The sequence below is a fragment of the Stegodyphus dumicola genome, chromosome X1 (genome assembly GCF_044657685.1).
Source record: "Stegodyphus dumicola isolate Sdum_Otavi_A_Nest chromosome X1, ASM4465768v1".
NCBI lineage: Eukaryota > Metazoa > Arthropoda > Arachnida > Araneae > Eresidae > Stegodyphus > Stegodyphus dumicola.
In genome coordinates, this window is record NC_140780.1 from 260,323,277 (window position 1) to 260,345,936 (window position 22,660).

The window sequence follows — 22,660 nt, forward strand, 5'->3', positions numbered from 1 at the left end:
GGGGCTTCATTGCAACACAAAATTTGTTACATCATCTTCATTTATTATCACTTCTCTACATTTCTTTACAAAATCCATTGATAGGAAAATTTCACCCTTGGTTTGCGATATCCGAAAGCCTTCAAATTCGTGGCTATCATCTTCATCATCCTACCATGATATATGATAGCTGGCCATAATTATGCCAAGCAATTCTCAGTATCTGGAGACGCATCCTCCCGCAGTCTTGTGATGCTGCACACAGCAGATTTTATGCTAAAATATTCTTGAACATGTTCCTTAGGTCACTTATGCATGAATGGATATATTTGCTATTTTTATGTAAAAACTTTGAAACAAACATAATCTCAATCACATTTTCACTGGAAGTTTTTCTGCATATCAAATAACAACCAAGAGCTTTTATTCAAGAACCCGTGAAAGAAATTTAAGGCAGTCAGCTGTTCCTGTGAAAACAATACATATTAGTATTTAATTAATTGACAGATTTCATTTGGTCTGTCAATACATTTTTGCAATTCCTATGAATCACTTTTCAGCCATTTTTCATCTTTTTGTGGTTCAATAACTACACGATGGGTCTACTAGCTTTAATTAAATGATAGCTTCAATCCAATCGTTAACTAAAGGATAGCTTGATCTTCCATGTGTATATAAAGTCCCTATCACATGTGCTTCAGCTACACGGGACTGGACATCAAAAGGGACATTTCTCAGAACCCACACATTTCCATGAAACCTACGTAGAGGTTGCCATTTACACTTACTAAACAGACTTGAACGCCACACAGTAATCAATTATCGCTCAGATTGGGATCGCGTGATCCTTTAGAAGCAGAACTTTAGTCTGATTAGCCGATCTCTACCTGGGACAGAGCTGCAAACGGAATATTTTTGGCAAAGTTTCGAAATATCCTGCGTAGCCGGGACATCGTTTCCGTAGCTATGCGGGACTGTTTCCAGCGGAGCTGTTTTTTCTAAAAATCTTCGTGTTTAAACCAATGCTATCAGAATCTTGTTTAAAATGCGTTAAGATACCGTAGCGTTAGTTAGTTGTCATATTTTCGCATACAAAAACTTATGATTGCTAAAATTCCGTATGCTTCAAGAAACCTTTACGTTCAAAGATTAACTATATACAAAAATAAATACACATGTATATAATTAGAAAAAGGGGGTACTCTTACCTTTCAATATTACTGCCATAGTCTTCACAATCTAGAACACACTCATCTTCTCCCAGAGAAATGAAATCTTGTAAAAGATCGGAATCCCGTACACTAAAAAGAAAAATGTTTTTTATTCTCTTACCGAAGCTGATCCTACTTCTGTATAAAGATACTTCATCACACGGAATTTTAAAAAATGGATGCTCATCTGAAAACAAAGTTAACGACACTTTGGACTTAAGCATATAGGAAAACAAAAATAAAAATGTCACCACCTAACCAGATAGCACTGAACATCATCTAAAAATGTTATAGCACCTCACTTAAAGCAGAGACAGCATTTCTTACTCCAAAACAGTCATTGAGTATGCCTGAAATGTTTTGTGCTACTTCACAGATTTATCAGACCTTGCTCACTCAGATTTTCAACTCTTCAAGTCATTTCTCTGAATGGCATGGACTTTACTTTGTAGAGAATTTAAAGTAGACAGTGATATGTGTATATAACGTTTGATTGTGTTTTGATTAGCGGGATAGAATACACTGGCCTATAGAGGTTCTATGCAGGCCCGGCACCATTGCTGTCTGTGGTTTTGTAAGCTTCTGAATTTATAATTATATTTTGGTAATTATTTAATATATATGTGATTTGAAGCTGTTTGAGGGATGTATTGTGAATCGACAGCGATTATTTGGAGAGTTACAAACATCTTCAACTGGAAGGTACTTAAGCCTAACCAGATCGGATTGTTTACATTTTGCTGCATCTGGGTTTGAAGCTTTTCTGGCCATGCAAGTCGGACCACCTTTAGGCAATTCGATGGAATAGTTACTTTATACACTGTTTTTTCAGTATTCAAGCTCAGGAATTGCAAGGAACCACATTTTTTAACAATTATTTCTGTCCGAGAAGTATAAGGAATTTTCATATTTTGAAGGAAATTTCTTTTCTTCATACTGGATTCTTGTGGAACCCACAGTGTGTAGCGATATGAGCATAATACTGTATAAAGAAAGTAACCAATTTTATTCAAATATTATATCCGAATTTATTGAATTGACCAAGACAAACGAAAGCCGCCTAAAGCTTGATTTTTATTGCCCTATTTTCCCCATATTTATTTATAAAATGTAAATGTTTAAATGAATTATAAACATTTGAATATATATGAGTATTTTGAAAGAGAACATTTGCAAAGAGCATTTTGAAAGAGATTTTATCAACTGAATTATATTATTGTGTTTTTATAAGATATTTTATTGAACGTTATTTTCTCTCAACTGAAAATTTTGCGAATTATTATTCTTTATGTAAGGAATTTACGATATTCAGTTTTAAAACTTGTTTAGAACTTTTGGATTGCGTCTGAGACATTTATGATGAAGTTTTGATCTTTTATAAATATATTGCCTGGGCATGGGGCGAGAGATGTTTTTATCGCATTCGTTATGTTTTAATGACAATTTATACCAAAAATAAGACTATGGAATCTGAGATGTATGTTAATGAGAATAATATAGCTAGGGAAATCAATGAGGATAAAAAAATAGTAGAGGATGATGATATGGATATTAAACAGAGTCAAACCTTAGAGTATAAGATCGGGGAGAACAAAGTGATAGGAGAAGAGTAATAGATTGAGTGATGAAATATTGGATCAGACTTTGGGTTCAATTAGGGATGCAATTTTGAGCGCTGTGCAGGATATCTATGGATTTGTGGCAAAGCTTTCTAGATATAAGAAAGGAGTTCCAAAGTTAATTATTGTGACTATTGACAACATGTTTAGAACGCATTACTGATTTGGTAGTGTCACATAATTTAAATTTAATTGAAGCTAATGTTATTCAGACTAGATATACTCAAGTGAATGAAATTTAAAGAACTGTAAAAGGAAATTAATGACTGATGGAACTGGTAAAGAGAATTTTGGGTTTAAGAATGATATATATGTAAAGAGAATTTTGCGTCTAAGAATGAGATATTGATTTGATATCTATACAAGAGGCCCATTATGTGAAGAATTTGGCAAATGTGGATCCAGAGTGGAGGACAATAAATGCTCACATTGGAAGGACAGCTATTTATCTTTTAAATAGAAATTTAGGTTTTATAATGGATGTTGTTGAAGATAATATTGTTGCCATATCTGTAATTACCTCTGACAACGAATTTGGAGTCTTGTCCACCTACTTCTCACCGGCTGAAGATCTGAATATTCATCTTGCCAGACTGGAAGAGATAAAGAATAGGTACAAGGATTTTATTACTGCTGGCGATTTTAATGCTAGACGTTATAACTAGGGAGCAAATAAAGTGGCCGCACAAGGTCTCTCTTACTTAATGACTTCATTATACATGATTTGGTTTTAGTTAATAAAGAAGATTCTCCTACTTTTATGTCACTGGTGGGAGCGGGTTGGACAGCCATAGTCACTGGCACTGGGCACTAATTTTAATAAAGTATGTATGGAAGTTTTAGAGGAAGAATAATTGAGTGACCATAAATACACATATATAAATTTTGATTATTGAAATACAGGAAAAATGAGAAAAAGAGTATTACTACAAATAAATATCAGATTTAAAAGTTTAGTCGACATTTTAGAGAGGATATATTGGAATTTAAAAAAGTCACATTGTGGACTCAAAGAACGGTTATGAACTAAATGAAGTTATTGAAAAATTTGAAGAAAAACTAAAATTGAAAATGAATAAACTCATAATTTCTCATAAAGGATACAGTCGTAAATTTCATTCTGCTTGATGGACTGGTTAGATTCTGAAAGAAGGAGAGTAAAGGCATTTCGTAAGAGCTTTCAGATTACGACTTTGGATGATGCCATGAGATTGAAGAGAAAAGTTATTTATAAATGTGAATTGTCTAAATACAATATGAATATTAAGAAAGCGAAAAGAAAAAAAAGGTATTAAAATACACGGTTTTCTGCTTAGTACTGAAAATTATGGTAAGACCCATAGAATGGCGAAAAATACGATGAGAAAGAAATTGCTCTTACAAAGAAATAACGAAGATTATTGAACCATTTCAGAAAGCTATAAGGAGATGTTGAATGATTTATTAGACATACAACACCCTACTGAAGATATTAATCATGACATAGATGAGTTCATGGTTTTTGAAAAGCCATTTTCTTACTATGAAGTATTAGAAGTGATCTATAGTTTCATGATATAAATGCGCCCCCGGACTCGACGGGATTGAGGGCCTTATTAATAAAACAATTATATGAAGACTATCCCTCCGTTTTCATTATTTTGTACAATCAATGCCCTTTTCCTGGAAACGTGGAAAATCGCAAGGACAGACTAGACACGATTGGGGCCTTATTGATAAAACAATTATTTGAAGACTATCCCTCTGTTTTCATTATTTTTACAATCAATGTTTACGTTATGCCCTTTTCCGGAAATTTGGAAAATCACAAGGATTGTTTTCATTCCAAAAGAAAATGAACTTTTGAGACCAATATGCTTGCAGAAGATTTTGGAAAAGATCTATGATAAACTAATTACAACAAGACTGTTTATCAACAAATGACTGTTTTATCAACAAACAACTATGTTTTATCAACAAATGACTGGGAATGTACCTGATAATCAGTATGGATTTATGAGGGGTAGATGAATGGGCCCGGTTCAAATCTCGGAGAAGGCGTGGATGTTTGTAAATGTATAGTGACAATGCGGCATGGCGGGGCACTCTAAATATGTAGCGAGCAGAAAGTCCTCTCGTGTGATTTGGTGGAAGAGGACAGGAGTGGGAGACCCTTGGACCCATCCCTCCCCAGGGTGTTCTCCATTAAAATTGGGGGCGGAACTGAGCCAAACCGCACTGTCATCTGTCAGGTGTTCATGGCTGTTGCCAACGACAGGCAAAATCTTGCGCTTCTCACCACAAGGAATTTTGTGGGCTTGGACTGACTACGTCAGAAAAGTGAGCATAAGCAACAACAACATAAGGTTATAAGTGAAATCTGGAAGAAGCAAAAAGAACATCATGTGGCCCTCGATCTCATTCGATGTTAGGGGTGCTTTTGACTCAGTTAAATGGAGCTTCCTTCTTGGAGCATTAGAAGATTTGAAAATACCTTATAATCTACTTGCAGTATTAAGAAATTTTTAAAAAAATTGATAGATCATAGTTATGGATAAAACTGAACAAAAGTACTGACTAAACGTCAATTGTTCAAGGGATGCCCACAAGGCTCATGTTCTGCACCCCTGCTCTGGGACCTCATCACCAATAAGTTAATAAATATACAATGCTGACTTGAAAAATGCAGATTTTGTTTGTTATGCTGATGACTTTTTATTTCTATTATATGAAAAACCAGTTGAGAAATTGGAAAATTTATTGACTTGGTGGAGCTATTGGAAAATTGGAGCTCGCAAGACGAGATAGAATTTAATTTAGAAAAGACTTATGCAGTATTTTTCCCGCAGGGTAGTAGAGTTATTTGCCCTTCTAGGTTTAAATATAATGCTAAACGATTTCATTATGACAAGATGAAATACCTCATTGTTATTATCAAAACGAAATTTAATATTTTGGATCATTTTAAGGATGTACAAAAAAGAATCAATGGTATTTTCAGGGTTCGTACACATTTCTGCACATGGAAATTAAGTACTTTTAAGGAACATTAATGAAAAAAATTAAGGACATATGAGCAAATGGGAATTGAATAAATTCAATTTCAAATATTACCTATGCCTGAATTTCTCTTCTGTAATACCATCCTAAAAATAAAATAGATCCCTAAGCAGTATGCATTATTAATAAACATAATTATTAATAAGTTTGAGAATAAAATAAACTTCATGCAATTTATCAAGTAGCATTAAATATTTTACATTACAGTTAGTCATATTTAAAAGAAGATAAGCGACATTTATGTTTTAGTTAGCTTTATGTCAATTTTATGTCTCCTTTTGTCACATACTTGGTCAGTCTAGATGTTTAGAAAATCGCAGGTAGATTTTATGTCAAGCGGCTAAGGTTAAAATGAGAAGTAAGATCATAATCAGCATGATTCATAACAAAAGACAATGTTGTCACCGCTGCTGTTTGTCTGGAGAGAGACCTGCTGATTAAAACAAACCTGAAAGGCCTCATGTAGGCATGGTTGGCAAGTGTTGAAATTTAAGTCAGGCTTTGTTTCATGCAGTTAATGTCGTAGCTTTGGGTAGAGTTCCAGGGGTTGTAACCCAGTTAATATACTTTAAGGTTCCCATAAACCATTAAAGCACCAGAGGTGATAAGTTGTTTTGTATTATTTCAAGTCTCAGTAGATGCAAAATACAAATTTTATTTGATTTTTTACATTTTTGTATTTTATCTTGTGACCACAGTGACTATTAATGTAAGGCAATAACTTGCTTTAATATGTAGAGATAATTTTTAGGTGTAAGCAGTTAGTTATAAATAATTAAATTAGGTAGTTTGATAACCTCAGTCATTATGAATTTACATGACCACTATTAAATTTTATTTTTTAACAATATTTGTTAAAAAAGCCCTATTAAAATCAAAATCTAAAAAAATTTCAGTGTTTAAAATACATGTAATTTATGACATTGATTCTTACAACCATATTAGGATAATTACACATTAAAAGCTACAAAACATTTATGTTTTGTAACAACAACACTCAACAAAATATTTATCTGTCATTTTAATTTGAAGCCTTCCCAGACATTTTGGCTAGTTTAAATCAATTTCCTTCTCTTTAAGCATTTTTTCTAACAATTAGAGGTTTCTCTCAATATGCAAACCAATGCTCTCGCTAGTTTCTGTGCGCTTCATCTCCTAACTTGTCAACCTCTCCCCAATGTACCTATGATGGGTTACTTGATTTGGTAAAAGTTAAATAGTCCAAAATCCCGACAGACGTAAAGCATATTATCGCTATGTCTGAAAGTAACTACAATATCAGGCAAATGTTTAAATAATCATCTTATTTAAAAAGAACTTAGAACATAAAGGCATGTTCTGATGCTTAAAAAAAAAATCAATTTCAGCTCATGGTAATGTAATTAAACAAGAACAGTTAAATTCAAACTAATAATTTGGACTAGTGGTCAAAGATTATAAAATTTAATTTTAATTTAATCTGGCTCAGTAACTCAATCATATGAGGAAATAGAAATGGGAAATTATAGTAAAGCCTGACAATTGGGTAATTGATATAATAATAACTGCACAAATCTTTGAAGAATAATTTTCTTTATGTACTCAGTTCCTTTTTTCAATACGTTTCCTTTTCATTTTAGAATTTTTGGATTTAATTAAGGACTTCTGTTATTCTAAAAAACACTAAATGCATTTAAAATGTACAGAAAAAGTTGCTAACTTTATTTCTTTAGTAATATGAACATTTAGAAGAAATATGAAATATATATGGTAAAGGCCGGTTACAGAGCTGATGTGGCAGAATTTTTAGAATTTAGTGACACACCGAACAAAATCTAAAAATGGCAAAAATTTTAGAATTTAGAGCAGGCATTGGAAGCAGAATTTAGAAAGGCACTAGGCAGCAGAATTTAGAATCCACAGAGATTGCATCACGTGGGAAAATGTGTATGACATATTAAGACATATAAATGCTAATTCACACTCAAAATGGCAGTCATAAAAACAGACAGATATTTCACACTTTTAAGGACCAAAAATCGATTTCAAAAAAAATCTGAGGACACTTAAGGACCGTAGGAAATATTATCGCAATATTTTTACTGTGAAAACTCTTGCAAAGAAAAGCTCCATATTGTTGTTTATTTTTTTAAATATGTTAATTCCAATTGTTATGTATGGCGCTGGCACAGGGGAACTTGCGAGAATTAAACAGAAATTAGATACAATACAGAGAGGCCAGATTCTTGTGGCTATGCGTGCTTTCTGGGCCATTTCAAAGGAGGCAGCTTGTGTGCTTGCCGTTATGCCCCCCTCTCATATCAATATGGATATTTCTTTAACAAATTTTTAATGAGAAACAAATACATCATTGGAAATGTCTACTATAGAATTAAGAAGTGATGCCTTTGAAGAATGTCTTGAACTGATTCACCTTGAAGATAGATTATGAGATTATCATGCACTGTATTTGAAAATATTTCTACTGATGGTTCAGGCCTAGGAGAAAATGTTGGTTGCACATTTGTAGTGTATTATTATGGAACTGAGACAAAAAGCATTGCTTGCGTCATACAAAGTTTCTTATAGAATTGCTAAATGCAAAAAACCCCATTCAATAGGAGAAACTTTGGTGCTACCTGCAGCTATTGACATGATAGAAATGATGCTCGGTGAATCATATGCTGATCAACTTAAAATCATTCCACTTGCAGATAATACGGTGGGAAGACGAATATCCGATATATCTGAAAATCTTTGCGATCAATTAATAGAAAAAGTAAAACTATCTTCTTTCGCGTTGCAGGTAGATGAGGCTACCGATGTTCTTAAGGATGCACACTTGATAACATATGTAAGATATGTTGTGGAAACTGATGTTAGAGAAGACATGTTATTCTGTAAACCTATTGAATGCAATACTACAGCAAGGGAAGTTTTTAAAATCATTGATAATTTATTTAATGAAAATGGCATTCTGTGGGAGAACTGTGTTGGACTATGCACAGATGGAGCTCCATCTATGGCAGGAAAAAATGCTGGTCTACAGGCACTAGTTCGAAAGGTGGCTCCTCGTGCAGTTTGGACGCATTGCATGATTCATAGACAACCACTTGTTTCAAGAGATATGGGTGAAGATCTACTAACAGTATTTGAAGTTATTACAAGAGTTGTAAATTTTATCAAAAATAGCCCATTAAGAGGAACGCTTTTCGCAAAATTGTGTGATGACATGGGTTCAGAATATAGATCACTTCTATACTATTGTGAGGCACATTGGTTTTCTCGTGCCAAAGTACTTCAAAGGGTGTTTGAGCTAAAAGAAGAGATCGCCATATTTCTTAGTGATAATAATAGAGATGAAGCACACTTGTTCTATGACACGAAATTCCTTGCATATTTAGTTGATATTTTTCAAAGACTCAGTATTTTAAATAAATCAATGCAAGGGGTTCAAATTCATGCTTTTACGCAGAAAGACAAGATTACTGCATTTATGAAAAAATTGGAACTGTGGATAAAAGTTTGAAAAATAATAACTTTGACATGTTTTGTCTTTATCACACTGCAAGCAAGTAAGAGACTCAAATTCATTTTTATTAGAAACATACCCTATGAGAAATGTAATGCCTGCACTCATTTATCTTAAAATCCTATATTGTCCCATATTTTATGGTATGAAGCCATTTGAAATTTTGATAGGCGCAGAATACTTTTGAGAAATAAATTTTGGTGTATGCGAAAAGTTAAGCAATGATTTAACCGCTGTGAAGACTTTGTTCGGAATATGTGTTCAGCATCCGATGTTTGCCATAGTGAAATTTTAGGTAATATCTCTGTAGCAATGGCTCCAACAGCTTTCGTTCATAGCTACAAAAATAAACAAGAGTGTATTAATGATGGGTTAGTTCACTGACTGTCATATAAATAAAGAATTGAAGAGGTTTGGGCAAATTAATAGATTGAATGTTAATAATAAATATCATTTTGAATATAACCAATTGCATTGTTCTCATGTTATTTAAAAATTTGAAACAGAAAAAAATAATAATAATAGTAAAAGATATGAAGTTAGATTATAATTTAAAGGGGAATCAAAATTAGATAATTTGAACATTGCAAAACGAAGATTACGCAGTTGAAAGAACAGATTTGAGAGTAGCTTACCTCTTTATGAAGAATATGAAAGGATTAAAACTGAACAGTTAGTTGAAGGTATTACAGATTAAATAAACCCTGAAATGGCAGTATTTCAAAACAAAATATATTATATGCCCCATCACCCTGTCATTCAGACAGCAAAACTACAAAATTAAGAGTTGTTCATGCAAACAGCCAAATGGCTCATCTTTGAATGAGCTGAAATGAACTTGTATCAAATAGAGAGATCATTTAATCACCATGATATAAGGGAATATTTATACATAAATAATTTCATCTCATCAAATCAACTAGAAATACATCCTTGAAAGAGCAGCTTGGGGTAGATTTTATGAAAGGACAGTCAGATCAGTAAAAACAAGTTTGCGGAAAGCAAATGGAAGACGTTCATCGACTGTGAAAGAATTAAGAGACAGTTCTGATCGAAACAGAGGATGTCATAAATTCAAGACCTTTAACATATTCCTATTCAAAGCCAGAAGAATTTTGAGTTTTCCTTATGCATAACTGAACAATTCAGACACTTCATACAAGGATATTTTATTGGGAAGCACTTCAGCAAAGAACCAGGTAAAAGTAAACATCGCCAACTTTGGCGATAATACAGTACAAAGTCTTTACTCCAGAAATCGTCGGGACTTTGGCACTTCTGGTAAGATCTGGTAAGATGGCATGCAGAAATTATAAAATAAAAAATATGAAACCGTAATTTATGAAATAAAGAGCAATTATGATCTAAAGGGTATCAAAATTTACAAAAAAAAAAGCTTAATATTTATTTTACTTTATTAAACACTTCTTTCAATGTAAGTTGTTTAAGTAGCTTCGTTTTTTGTGCTAATACCGCCTCTTTAATTCTATAAACAGACATAATTTCTTGTTCAGTTCCACTGTTCAAGTCCTGTAATTACTGTGTCGAGAATACCGACTAACTTGTGAATCGAAATTTTTTTGTTTTCAATAACCTCTCTGTCACTTTCTTCACTATTGGAAGCGGTATATCGAAACATGCTTCCGCTTTGTAGATCCTTTGGCAGCTCCAGAATCGAAAACTCTTTTTGACATAATCGAAAGTTCAAGCTTTTTATAAAATTGCTCTAACAGTCTGCAAAAAAAAAAAAAAAAAAAATAAGCTGGAAACAATTAGAAGATTAAGGAACAATGCAATCTGCAACATTAACTGAAATAGATAAATTTAGCCTAACTTATACCATCCATTATACATTAAACGTGCATGCGTAAACGTATTATGCCTAAAGGTATTATGCACATGCGCAGAAAGTTTGTAGCTTTGAGGTCTGGATTATAGATCATTCCGGATTAAAGACTTTGTACTGTAGTTCAAACTTGGTAACCTAGTGGATTCAACCTATTCGTTGTTCGAAAGTTGCAACCATTCCTCTTATGTTCATTTTGTTGAATTATGACCGTCGTTGTTCGCAATTGCCAACTAAAATTATTCTTCATTTATTTATTATTTTTTCATATTTTCACGCTATTTTTATGAACTTTACATACATAAAACTATTTTCATATAATTGAGGTTTTCGGTGACAAATGCAGGTCCGTGGGAGCGGGTCAATGATAATTGGTAACATGGCGTTAAGCACGCAAAACCATGAGGTTTCCAATCCCTATAAAATATCTGATTTCGTGGGCCGCCAAAATATGCAATTTAAATAATTAAGTAATGTTTTTATTATTGGTTATTGTCATCTACACTCATGTCCATAAATTAAGGATAATGCAAAATCAGGCAAAGGAAGAGATCGAAGCAAAACAAATTTGACTTATTTGTAAACCTTATTTATTAAAAAAAAAGGTAAAGAGCAAAAAAAAGATGCTATATGTTTGATATTATTAAAAAAATTAGCAATTTTTTCTCCCTGGAGCAAATTGAAAAAAAAAAAAAAAACCTATATTACATGGTTGATATGATTGTTAATACATTGTATGTCTCCCAGAATATGCAATACAGTCCATACAACGCCTAGGCATGCTGAGTATCAAATTATCGATCTCATCTTGGGGGCTATTACACCACTCAAAAAGCAATGCTCTCCGAAGTTCCGGTAGACATGTAGGAGGAGGTAGACGGGCTGCAACTCGTCGGCCACGCATTTCCCACACGTGCTCTACTGGATTCAAGTCCGGTGAGAATGCTGGCCAGTCCATATGGGTGATATCCTCCGACTGAAGGCATTCACTTACAATGTTTGCACAGTGAGGACGGGCGTTGTCATCCATAAACATAAATTGTGCGCCCATGGCACTCCGAAACAAATGTACATGTTGTTCCCGAATGACGTCCCGATGGGTTTGGCTTGTCATGGCTCCAATTTGAACATGCAGATGAGTTCTGGAACTCAGAATAATTCCACTCCTGCACCACCGTAACGGTGTCGTTCAATGATGTTTTCTTGGTGGTAACGGGTACCTGGAGCTCTTCATATGAAAGTCCGGCGAGAATCAAACTGCAAGCTAAACCTGGACTCGTCGGAAAACATCACACAAGCCCACTGTTGTGGTGTGCAGAATGCATGTTCTCTACTCCAGGCTAACCACAGGCCACAGTGAGTTGCAGTAAGTGGAATGCATCCGACAGGTCTACGAGCATATAGACCAATCTGCCCTAAGCGTCTGTACACGGTCTGCCTTGAAACTGTCGTACCAGTGGTTGAAGAGAGCTGACGAGACAGGTCTGAGGCTGTGCTCCGCCTGTTTCTTCTGGCAGTAACTGCCAAATACCGGTCCTCATTCGGCGTTGTAACTCTGGGGCGACCTGTGCTGTAACGTCTACTCACATTACCATCATCTTGGAATCGTTGCCAAAGCCTAGAGATGACAGTCTGGGCAATTCCAAGTTCGTCTGATACTTCCAGTCGGGTACGCCCACATTCCAGACGGCCGATAATTCTACCACGTAAAAAATCATACAAATGCGTCCTTTGTGTCATAACTATTCCGTTATTGCATTCAAATGCTTATAAAGCGCCTGCGAACAATTTTACTTCTTTGCCTGTATTCCTTATATATTACTCTCTTACACTCTCGTCATTGTGACGTACCATCGGTTACATCTGGTTACTCTGAAATTTGCATATGATTCTTGAAGATATGTGTAGTGATTTTACAGGTGATATATTTATTTTAGAGTTCGATTTCCGCGTGACTCCGAATTATCCTTAATTTATGGACATGAGTGTATAATAATGAGAAAAGCAATATTTATGGCTTGAAACATTAACCAGATAATACATTATTAATGCTTTTCCAACTATAACCTTCGAGATCTCAGGTTTGACACACAATTAGATAATTAAATTGAAATAATAAATATTATTGATTCTTAAGTGACAGAATAGTTTTATGGATCCCCAAAGTCATCAAACTTAACAAACCACTACTTGTGTAATGAATCCAAATGTAAATTAACAATGCTACTAAAGGGAATTTCAGTAGTCTTGAAGATTATTGGTACTGTCAAATATATTATGAAAAAAGACAGGTAGTTGTTTCGACATAAAATGCTTTAAGCTATTTGCAAGTAAATTGAAAAATATATATATATAAATAAATAACAATGAAAAATTGTTTTATGTAAAATGGATGTATTAAAAGTCATGCATTCATTAATTTATTACAGGGGCATGGCTCTTATTGAACTAAGAGCGTCACTGAATGATTGTTTGGAATTGGACATTTCTTGCTGCCTGAAACCTATTTCACCACTTTTAGAATGATGTAAATATGCAGTTGTGGCTCTCACCGACAAAGTTTGGCCACCCCTGATCTATCATATATGTCCGTTGTATTTATACTAATTATCAGATACAATTTTGAGAATATCAACAAGCAAAACACTCAAAAATGACAAAAAGACACTTGTTGTAAAAAATTTTATGTGGAAAAATATTTTAATCGCCAAAGAGGGCGTAAACCTTTCATGATGTTATACTTCTTGTTCTTGGATCTGGCAGTGCCAGACTACTGCTGTTAATACTGTGTTAGACTTGAATAAACTTGGAAATTTTGAAACCTGATTCGTAGTGTTCATTTACCTTGATATTATGTGGGATTTGAATTAGCATTTTTTGAACCAGGATAACTTGAAATTCTTGACAGTTAATATAATATTTTATATTTTTTGGCGCCCAACAGTTGCGCACAAACAATTTTTTTTATTTAGAATGCGGTGTTTTTCGTGTTACTGAAAAATTATTCCTTTGCACTGAACGTGGCAGGATTAACGTTCAGAATACTTTTGAATGTGCTTCACCAGGAAGGTGAGTTCTTAAATTTGGATTGTACCATTTGAAGCCTGCACCAGGTAAGAGAATAAAATTACTTTTGTTGTTATTATGGCAGACGATATTATTAAATTGAAATCTACCAGAAAAGTCATGAGACAAGCTATTTCTAAAATAGTAAATGTACTAGAACCTGAAATTAAAAAAGACATTTGGGGTAAGAATATGGTAGAAGAAAATGTGTTTTTACTTACTTCTAAACAGTCTGCGTTGAAAGAAATTAATGAAAAAATATTGGATTGTTTTAAAGGGGATGAGTCTGCAATTGAGAAAGAATGTAATACTGTGTTAGAGTATGAAGAAAAAATGAGTTTATGTATTTTTAGGGCTAAAAAGAAACTTAATTTAAATTCTCAGATAGTGAGCATTGAAAGTGAATCACCTGGTAACCATACTGCTGCCGTAAAGGTCGAAAATAAAACTAACATTCGGTTACCTAAAATTTCAATTCCTAAATATTATGGTGATCCTAGTTTATTTTTGGAATTTTATAATTCCTTTGAAAATGCTATTGGTAATAATAATGAGTTAACAAAGGTCGAGAAGTTTACCTATCTTAAATCCTTACTCGCAGGACCTGCTTTAAGTGCAGTATCCGGGTTTGCACTATCTAATGAAAATTATGACGCTTCTATAAGTTTAATTAAAGAAAGATTTGGACGAACAGATTTGGTAATATCTTTGCACATGAATAAACTCTTGAATCTCGAACCAGTTAGAAGTTCGTGCAATGTGAAAGCACTAAGAACACTATACGATTCCTGTGAAATCAATATAAGAAGCTTAAATTCATTAGGTATTGTGTCGGAGGCTTACGGAACCCTTTTAGAACCTGTTATTTTAAAGCTTTTTTGAGACGATATAAATCTGGAGTTTAATAGAAAAGAAAGTCTAAACTGCAATATAGCCTAACAGAACTTCTCGAATTCATTAGATTGGAAGTTGAGAGTAGGGAAGCTTCTAATTTAATAATAAACTCAAAGAAAAGGGACACAAATTATGGAGTTAAACAGAATAAAAATAATTACTTAAAAGGGGCAAGTGTTCCTACTGCTTCGGCGTTAGCTACAGTGACTAAGCCGTATTGTTTCTATTGTAATCAAAATACACATGATGTAGGAAAATGTGAGAAAACTAATGAGCAAAAAAGAGAGATATTAAAATACCATGGACGTTGTTACAGATGTTTTAAGACAGGCCACGTATCTTCCAGATGTAAAATGAAACTTCAACCTTGCAAGTTGTGCAATAGTTTAAATCATAAGCTATTTTGTAAAAATATTCTTCCTGAAGTGGAAGCAGTTTCAGATGTTAAATAGAAAGTAGTTACAGTATCAGATTCTAAGCAGAATGTAGTTGCATCCATGTCGTTTAACTTTAGGACTGTTTCTGAAACTGCTGATAAAGGTGTATATTTACAAACTTGCACTGTTTACGCTTCAGATACAGATAATACTAGAAGCCAAATAGTAAAAGTTTTAATTGATGGTGGATCACAGAGGTCATTTATTAGATCTGATTTGGCTACAGAACTAAAATTAAGGACTTTAAGGAAAGAAAGGTTATATATTTATTCATTTGGGTATAGCCAAGGTAGACTAATAGAATATAATGTTGTTCAAATTACCCTGAAAAGTATGCATTACCCTAATGACTCAAACACTGTTGAAGCTCTTGTTACAGATACAATTTCTGGAGCGATCATAAAAATTCCTTCCAAAATCATTTTAGAAACATTAAAATCAGAAAATCTAAAATTAGCCGACAATGGTGAAGCAGCTGAAATAAAAATATTGCTGGGATCTAATTCATGTTGGGAAGTGGAAACAGGCGAAAAGAAAAGAGTAAGTAATAAATTATTTGCGGTGTCTTCTATATTTGGTTGGTCCTTAGTTGGATCTTTAGAAGGTGATCAGTCTATTGCCTGTATTTTTACAACTGGTGCTTCTCATTACTTGAAGGAAGATAATAATTCAGTTAATGACTGTTTGCGAAGATTTTGGACTCTGGACCATTTGGGTTTAGAGGAGAACGAGAATCCTGACGATAAATCTATCACTGAGAAATTTGAAAAAGAACTGCATTTTACTAATGGCAGATATGTAGCTCGTTTGTTATGGAAATCACATCATGCAAACTTGGGTAATAATTTAGAAAATGCCAAGCGACGTCTAGTATCTTTGGTTAATAAACTAAAAAGTGATGAATGGCTTAGGGCGAATTATGATAGCATAATAAACGAACGGTTAAAAAATGAAATAGTCAAAGAGTGCGAAATTGAAAGTTGTCATAGTAGTAAAATGTATTACATGCCACATTCTCCAGTTGTAAGAAAAAATGTATCAAAAACTAAAGTCCATATCGTGTTTGACGCATCTTCGAAGTGTAATGGGGTATCTCTGAACAATTGTTTGATGCCTGGCCCAAATTTGAATCCTTCTGTTTTGGACTTGATATTGCGGTTCAAACAATACAAACATGCGTTCTCAGCAGACACTGAAAAGGCCTTTCTCCAGATTGGAATCTCTGAAATTGATAGAGATGTATTACGGTTTTTATACTTTGATAATAATTACAATTTGAAACATTATAGAATGACTCGAGTTCCTTTCAGTGTGTCATGTAGCCGTCTCATTCTGGCGTGCACTATAAAAAAAAATAGAGTTAGAAAATGCAGATATTTTTGAGATGTTGAACTGTTCGATCTACGTAGATGATGTTTTCTATGGTGCAGATTCTGTGGAACAGGCTTTTAAGTTAAGTACTGGAGCCTATTGCGTGCTTAAAGATGCCAGAATGAATTTGCGTAAGTTTAATACAAATTCAGAGAAATTAAAAAAATTTTGGGATGTTTGTGGAATAATTAAATCAGAAAATGAACTAAATAGTTCTTTAAAAGTATTAGGGCTTAACTGGTGTACGAGTAAAGATGTAATTTCCTTGAACATAGACAACTTGTGCAAAACATTAAACAGTTGTAGAAAAACAACAAAAAGAAATACAGGGGTTGGACAAAAATATGGAAACATCTTTAAAAAAACATGTTTCTTTGCTTAATATGGTGTAAGAAACCCGTTGGCATCCAAAACAGCTTGCAGTCTTCTCGGAACGGATAAATACAGTTCCTGTATGTTTGCCAAGGGAATATTATACCATTCTTCCTGCAAAATGGTGGCAAGTTCAGATAACGATGTTGGCGGTGGATAACGAGAACGCACTTTCCGTTCCAATGTAGACCACAAAGGTTCGATAATATTCAGGTCTGGTGACTGTGGTGGCCAGGGGAGATGGGACAACTCATCCTCGTGTTCAAAAAACCAGTCCTGGACAATGTGAGCTGTGTGAACAGGGGCTTTGTCGTCTTGGAAGACACCATCACCATTGGGGAACAAAGTTTGTACCATGGGATGAACTTGATCGGCCAAAATGTTCACATAAGTCTTGGCAGTCATGTGCCCTGACATAGTTATCATGGGGCTAGCAGAGAACCACGATATGGCTGCCCAAACCATAACAGAACCCTCGCCATGTTTCACTCTTGGCAACAAGCAGTCTGTATTATAGGCTTGAGATGGCTTTCTCCAGACGTAAACTCGGCCAGAAGTGGGGAAACAATGTGAAAGAAGACTCGTCAGACCATTTTACTCGCTTCCACTGCTCTATAGTCCAGGCTTTATAACTTAAACACCACCTTTTCCTGTTACGGGAATTAGCATCACCGATGAGTGGCTTCTCAATTGCAGCACGGCCAGCAATTCCCTGTTTATGAAGCTCCCTTCTAATTGTTTTGGTACTCACAGAGTTTGGTAACACAACATTCATTTCAGCAGTAACTTTTGCAACTGTGGCCTTCTTATTTTTCGTCACAATTGCCCTTAATGATCGTCTGTCACGATCACTCAGGACACACTTTTGTCCGCGCTGTGATTTAGCAGATGATGTTTTTCCGCTTTTCAAATATGCGGAATAAATCTTCGATACAGTACCTCTTGAAACACTAAACACCTCGCCTCCCTTGCTTACGGAAGCACCTACCATACGTGCTCCAACAATTTGCCCACGTTCGAAGTCTGTTAACTCTGACATAATGCAATGACAACCTCACATAACAGTACTCCGACAACAACTGAACTGTTTAGCACATTTACGAAGTTGTATAGGTGGCATCAGTAGTCAAAAACGCCAGCGCCACCTACATATTTCATTAAAATCAATCTTTCTTTTCAAACATGCATTTCACAAGGTGTTTCCATATTTTTGTCCATCCACTGTATATTAAGTAAGGTGTAAGGTGACTGCTACTATTTTCGATCCAGTAGGTTTCTTGGCGCCATTTGTGCAAAATTGATAATGCAAAACCTTTGGCAGTTGGGTTTAGAATTTGACGACAAAGTTCCAAATGAATGTAAGCAGTTGTGGTCCGAGTGGAGCGGTGAAATTGAAAAGTTAAAGAAATTTGAAATTTCTCGAGAATATTTCCCCGGCAAATTAAATCAAAATAAAGATATCAAACTTCATTTATTTTGTGATGCATTTATTAAAGCGTATGGTTCAGTTGCATATTTTAGGTCAGTTGAAGGAAGTTGCACTAATAAAACAAAAACTCACACTTCCAAGGTTAGAATTGCTAGGGGCATTAACATCGGCAAGACTTGCTAAAAATTTAAAAGAGGTGTTTTCAATTCATGAAGAAAATACTTATCTGTGGACTGACAGTATGATAGTGGTTCACTGGATTCATAATGCTCCTGAAAGATGGAAAATGTTTGTAAAAAATTGAGTATCTGAAATACAATCATTAACTTGCCCAAATAACTGGAGACATTGTAATGGGAAGTCCAATCCAGCGGACATTTTATCTCGAGGGTTTTCAGCCGAATATTTGTTGTCTTCAAGATTATGGCAGTCTGGGCCAGACTGGTTAGTTGAATCAGTGAGTGCTTGGCCTAGTAAATTTATCGTGAGAACGGAGTTTTCTGATGCTGAATTAGAATGGAAAAGGTGTATAAATAATACCGCAATACTGCCGTCTATTGCGGAAAAATCCAATTCTCTGTTGAATCTTGAAAATTATAGTAAATTAATTAGAGCCATTAGAGTGACTGCATGGATATTTAGGTTTATTCACAATCTGAAAAATAAAACTGACAAGAAAACCGGATCCTTGATAGCAGAACTTTTTGCCACAGAATTATATTTGATAAAAGTTCAATATGAACATTTTTCTAATGAAATAATTAGTTTAAATTCTGGACAGTTGATTTCAAAACACTCAAACATTTATGAACTAAATCCTTTTCTAAATGAGAAAAGAGTTTTGTTAGTAAGAGGAAGACTACAAAAATCAACTTTTAAGTTTTCATGTAAAGCATCCTATAATTATTCCTTCAAAAACTCATTTTACAGATCACCTAGTACATGATGCACATGAACAAGTTCTTCATACAGGTGTAGCTAGTACTCTCATGTTCCTCTGTGAAAAATACTGGATAATTAGATCCAGACAAAATGTGAAACGTGTTTTAAGAAACTGTACTGTGTCAGCGTTATAACTCGCAACCGATGCGACAAGTCATAGCACCATTACCTCTATCTAAATTTAGAGTTCTAAGAGTATTAATATTGTGTCATTGTATTTTTCTTCTTGAAAATGTAATCGTAATGCTACTAATGTTGTATCTATTTTATTTAATTTCTATTTAAAGTACTGTATATTTAATATTTAAAGAAATGTATATATTAGAAAATTTTAAGGTTGTAGAAATGTATAAGTGTGTTTAAAATTTTAATTTAATTCTGAAAAGAAAAAAGACAGGTCTCTAGTAATAATTTTAATACTTTAGTTGAATTACGATAATCTTGATTTTAAAATCATTTCTTTAATATTATCTTGAGTTATACAAATTCTTGATTTAAATCCTGATGCTTGAACAGGAATGTTATGAAAATAATCCTTGATGAATGAAAATGTACTTGATATTCTTGGAACATATGGTAAGTTTTACATGTTCTTGATATTTATGTGACATTTCTTGATTACAAAAACTTGAATTTGTATTTAAATGGCTAATAATTCTTGAAAATGTTCATGTCACTGATAATCTTGATTGTTCTGAACTACAGTTCAGCCGGGACCAGTGTGTAAGAAATTTTATGTGGAAATATATTTTAATCGCCAAAGAGGGCATAAACCTTTCATGATGTTAAACTTCTTGTTCTTGGATCTGGCAGTGCCAGTTGAATGTGTGTTAGACTTGAATAAACTTGGCAATTTTGAAACCTGATTCGGAGTGTTCATTTACCTTGATATTATGTGTGATTTGAATTAGTGTTTTTTGAACCAGGATTACGGAAAGTACGTGTAATGATTAATACCATGACCAAACACTTTAAAAAAGAATAGATTATGTATTCCCTACCTCGGTACTTGAGAAAGCAATCCTGCCATACAACACATAGATAACTTTTGATTACATGATATTACGAATACTTTCTTTAGATTTGTCCTATGAGTAGTTAAGACGGCTGAATACTGGTAGTTCAATCTCGACTCAAATTCTGATAAACGAGCTGACTGTGCAGGTTATTATTTTTTTTTTTTTTTGCATGCGTTTTGTGAATTTTGTGACATTTTCGTGGTTTTCCTTAAGTGATTTAAATATGAGCCTATTTAACCTAGAAAATATTCACAAAAGCATGCCTTTTTCAGCTAGCCCTTACATGCTTTGCATATTAAACTAAATAAACACACAAACCCTTCTTGTTCTTAAAATCATAAAGTAACTAATTTCACACAACATGCAACGAAGCTTTTTAAAAGCTAGGATATTTTCTTTAACAATTATAGTGCTAACTTCTCTGTGCTGTACTTCTCAGTTATATATGAAATAACATCTTGGTGTCACTGCTTGTGACACAAAATTTGTTTCGTAAGTCTTCTTATGCAGTCATAAGCATAAAATAAAGAAGAAAAAAAAAAGATGGCATGAAAAACCTAATCCATACATCCTTAGTGACTGATATTTGACATAGTTCTTATGTTGGTTGCATCTGTGAACTACACTGTCAGATTTGATCGAATGAAACTGACTAAATTTCAGAAAATTTTAATAAAATTATGGTGTGAAAATTTAAATCGAAGATAAATTGAACAGTACAATCAAAAAATAAATGTTGTCCATAAATATATTATAATAATTAATCATAAAATAGACATTTAAAATATTCATATAATAAATATGTGTAATTAATATAAATATCTGCATTTAAAATGATCTAATTTGGACCATATTTGCAATTTTTGTATTATTAAATTTGAACCTTAAATAAAATTTTTAGCAACATACATCAGTTGTGTTTGGTTTGTTTAAATTATGGAAAAGCATGGGAGAGATATCTACCTAAGAAGAAAGAAGCCTTCAAGGATGTCTTTCTAAAGGGAACTGGTTTAAATCCACATTACATATTGGGAATACCACGAAAACAACCATATAACTTGCCCAATAGCTTGGCTAACCAAACTACCAGACTTCAGTCACTTTACTCTTTGGCTGCTGATGAGCTGCATTATCAGTTGCAAAGCAGTGAACAACAAAAAATATGTTCCTTGGTTCTTGTTACGAGTTACATGCAAGAAAGCAAGTCTTAATAAAAATTAATAAGCCAAATTTAAAGTGAATATGTTATTTTTTATGCAATACATGAACATATGCATTAAAAAAAAGGACCAGCAGAATATAATTTATTACTAAAAAAAACTTTTATGTAATCAGATAGTTGTAATTAACATATTTGACGGCATATAAGACGCACCCTTATTTTAGAAGGCCATACACAAGGAAAAAAGTTTCAATAGTCCGCACGACAGCGTGGTACCACAATAACTTAAATGTGGTTTCTTTTAGTTCTCACGTTTTGTAAAAGCCAAGTAAACAATCATTGAATGCAATTACCAAACATATTTTTATTAAGGAAAATTAAGAAACTGCAAGCTATTTTGAACATGATATGTAAATTTCAATAATGAATAAATGAATGAACGGCAAGCAATCAAACATAATACAAAATAAAGCAGAAACAACAAAAAACACAGATTCAAGAAAAATGTTGCCTACCATGAAATTGACTTTAATCACTTTCAAAACCATTATTAATCCTTTTTACTATCTTCATCATCGAAAACACGAATATCGTCATCACTACAGTTTCCGTCAACGCTAGTATTACCCTCTTCGAATAATGCGTTGTCTTCTGTTCCTTCAAGAGCATTACTAATTCCACACTTCTTAAAGGACTTAACAATTACTTCAGCCTTTACGTCCTCCCAAGATCTTTTTACCCACTCGCACACTTGCGAAATAGA

The 22,660-nt window shown here is 33.8% G+C and overlaps 1 protein-coding gene across 3 annotated transcripts in view; it reads right to left on the reverse strand.

The window, feature by feature from the left end:
• Window positions 1-22,660, reverse strand: part of LOC118193001 (uncharacterized) — a 75,566-nt gene that overhangs the window by 47,131 nt on the left and 5,775 nt on the right. For 2 of the 3 annotated variants that reach the window (XM_035364030.2, XM_085807608.1), the window contains exon 2: window positions 1,188-1,280. In XM_035364030.2, the coding sequence (XP_035219921.1) occupies window positions 1,188-1,280 (93 nt within the window). Of the gene's footprint in view, window positions 1-1,187; window positions 1,281-5,902; window positions 5,935-22,660 lie in introns of all 3 variants that reach the window. The other variant, XM_085807606.1, reaches the window with a different exon arrangement.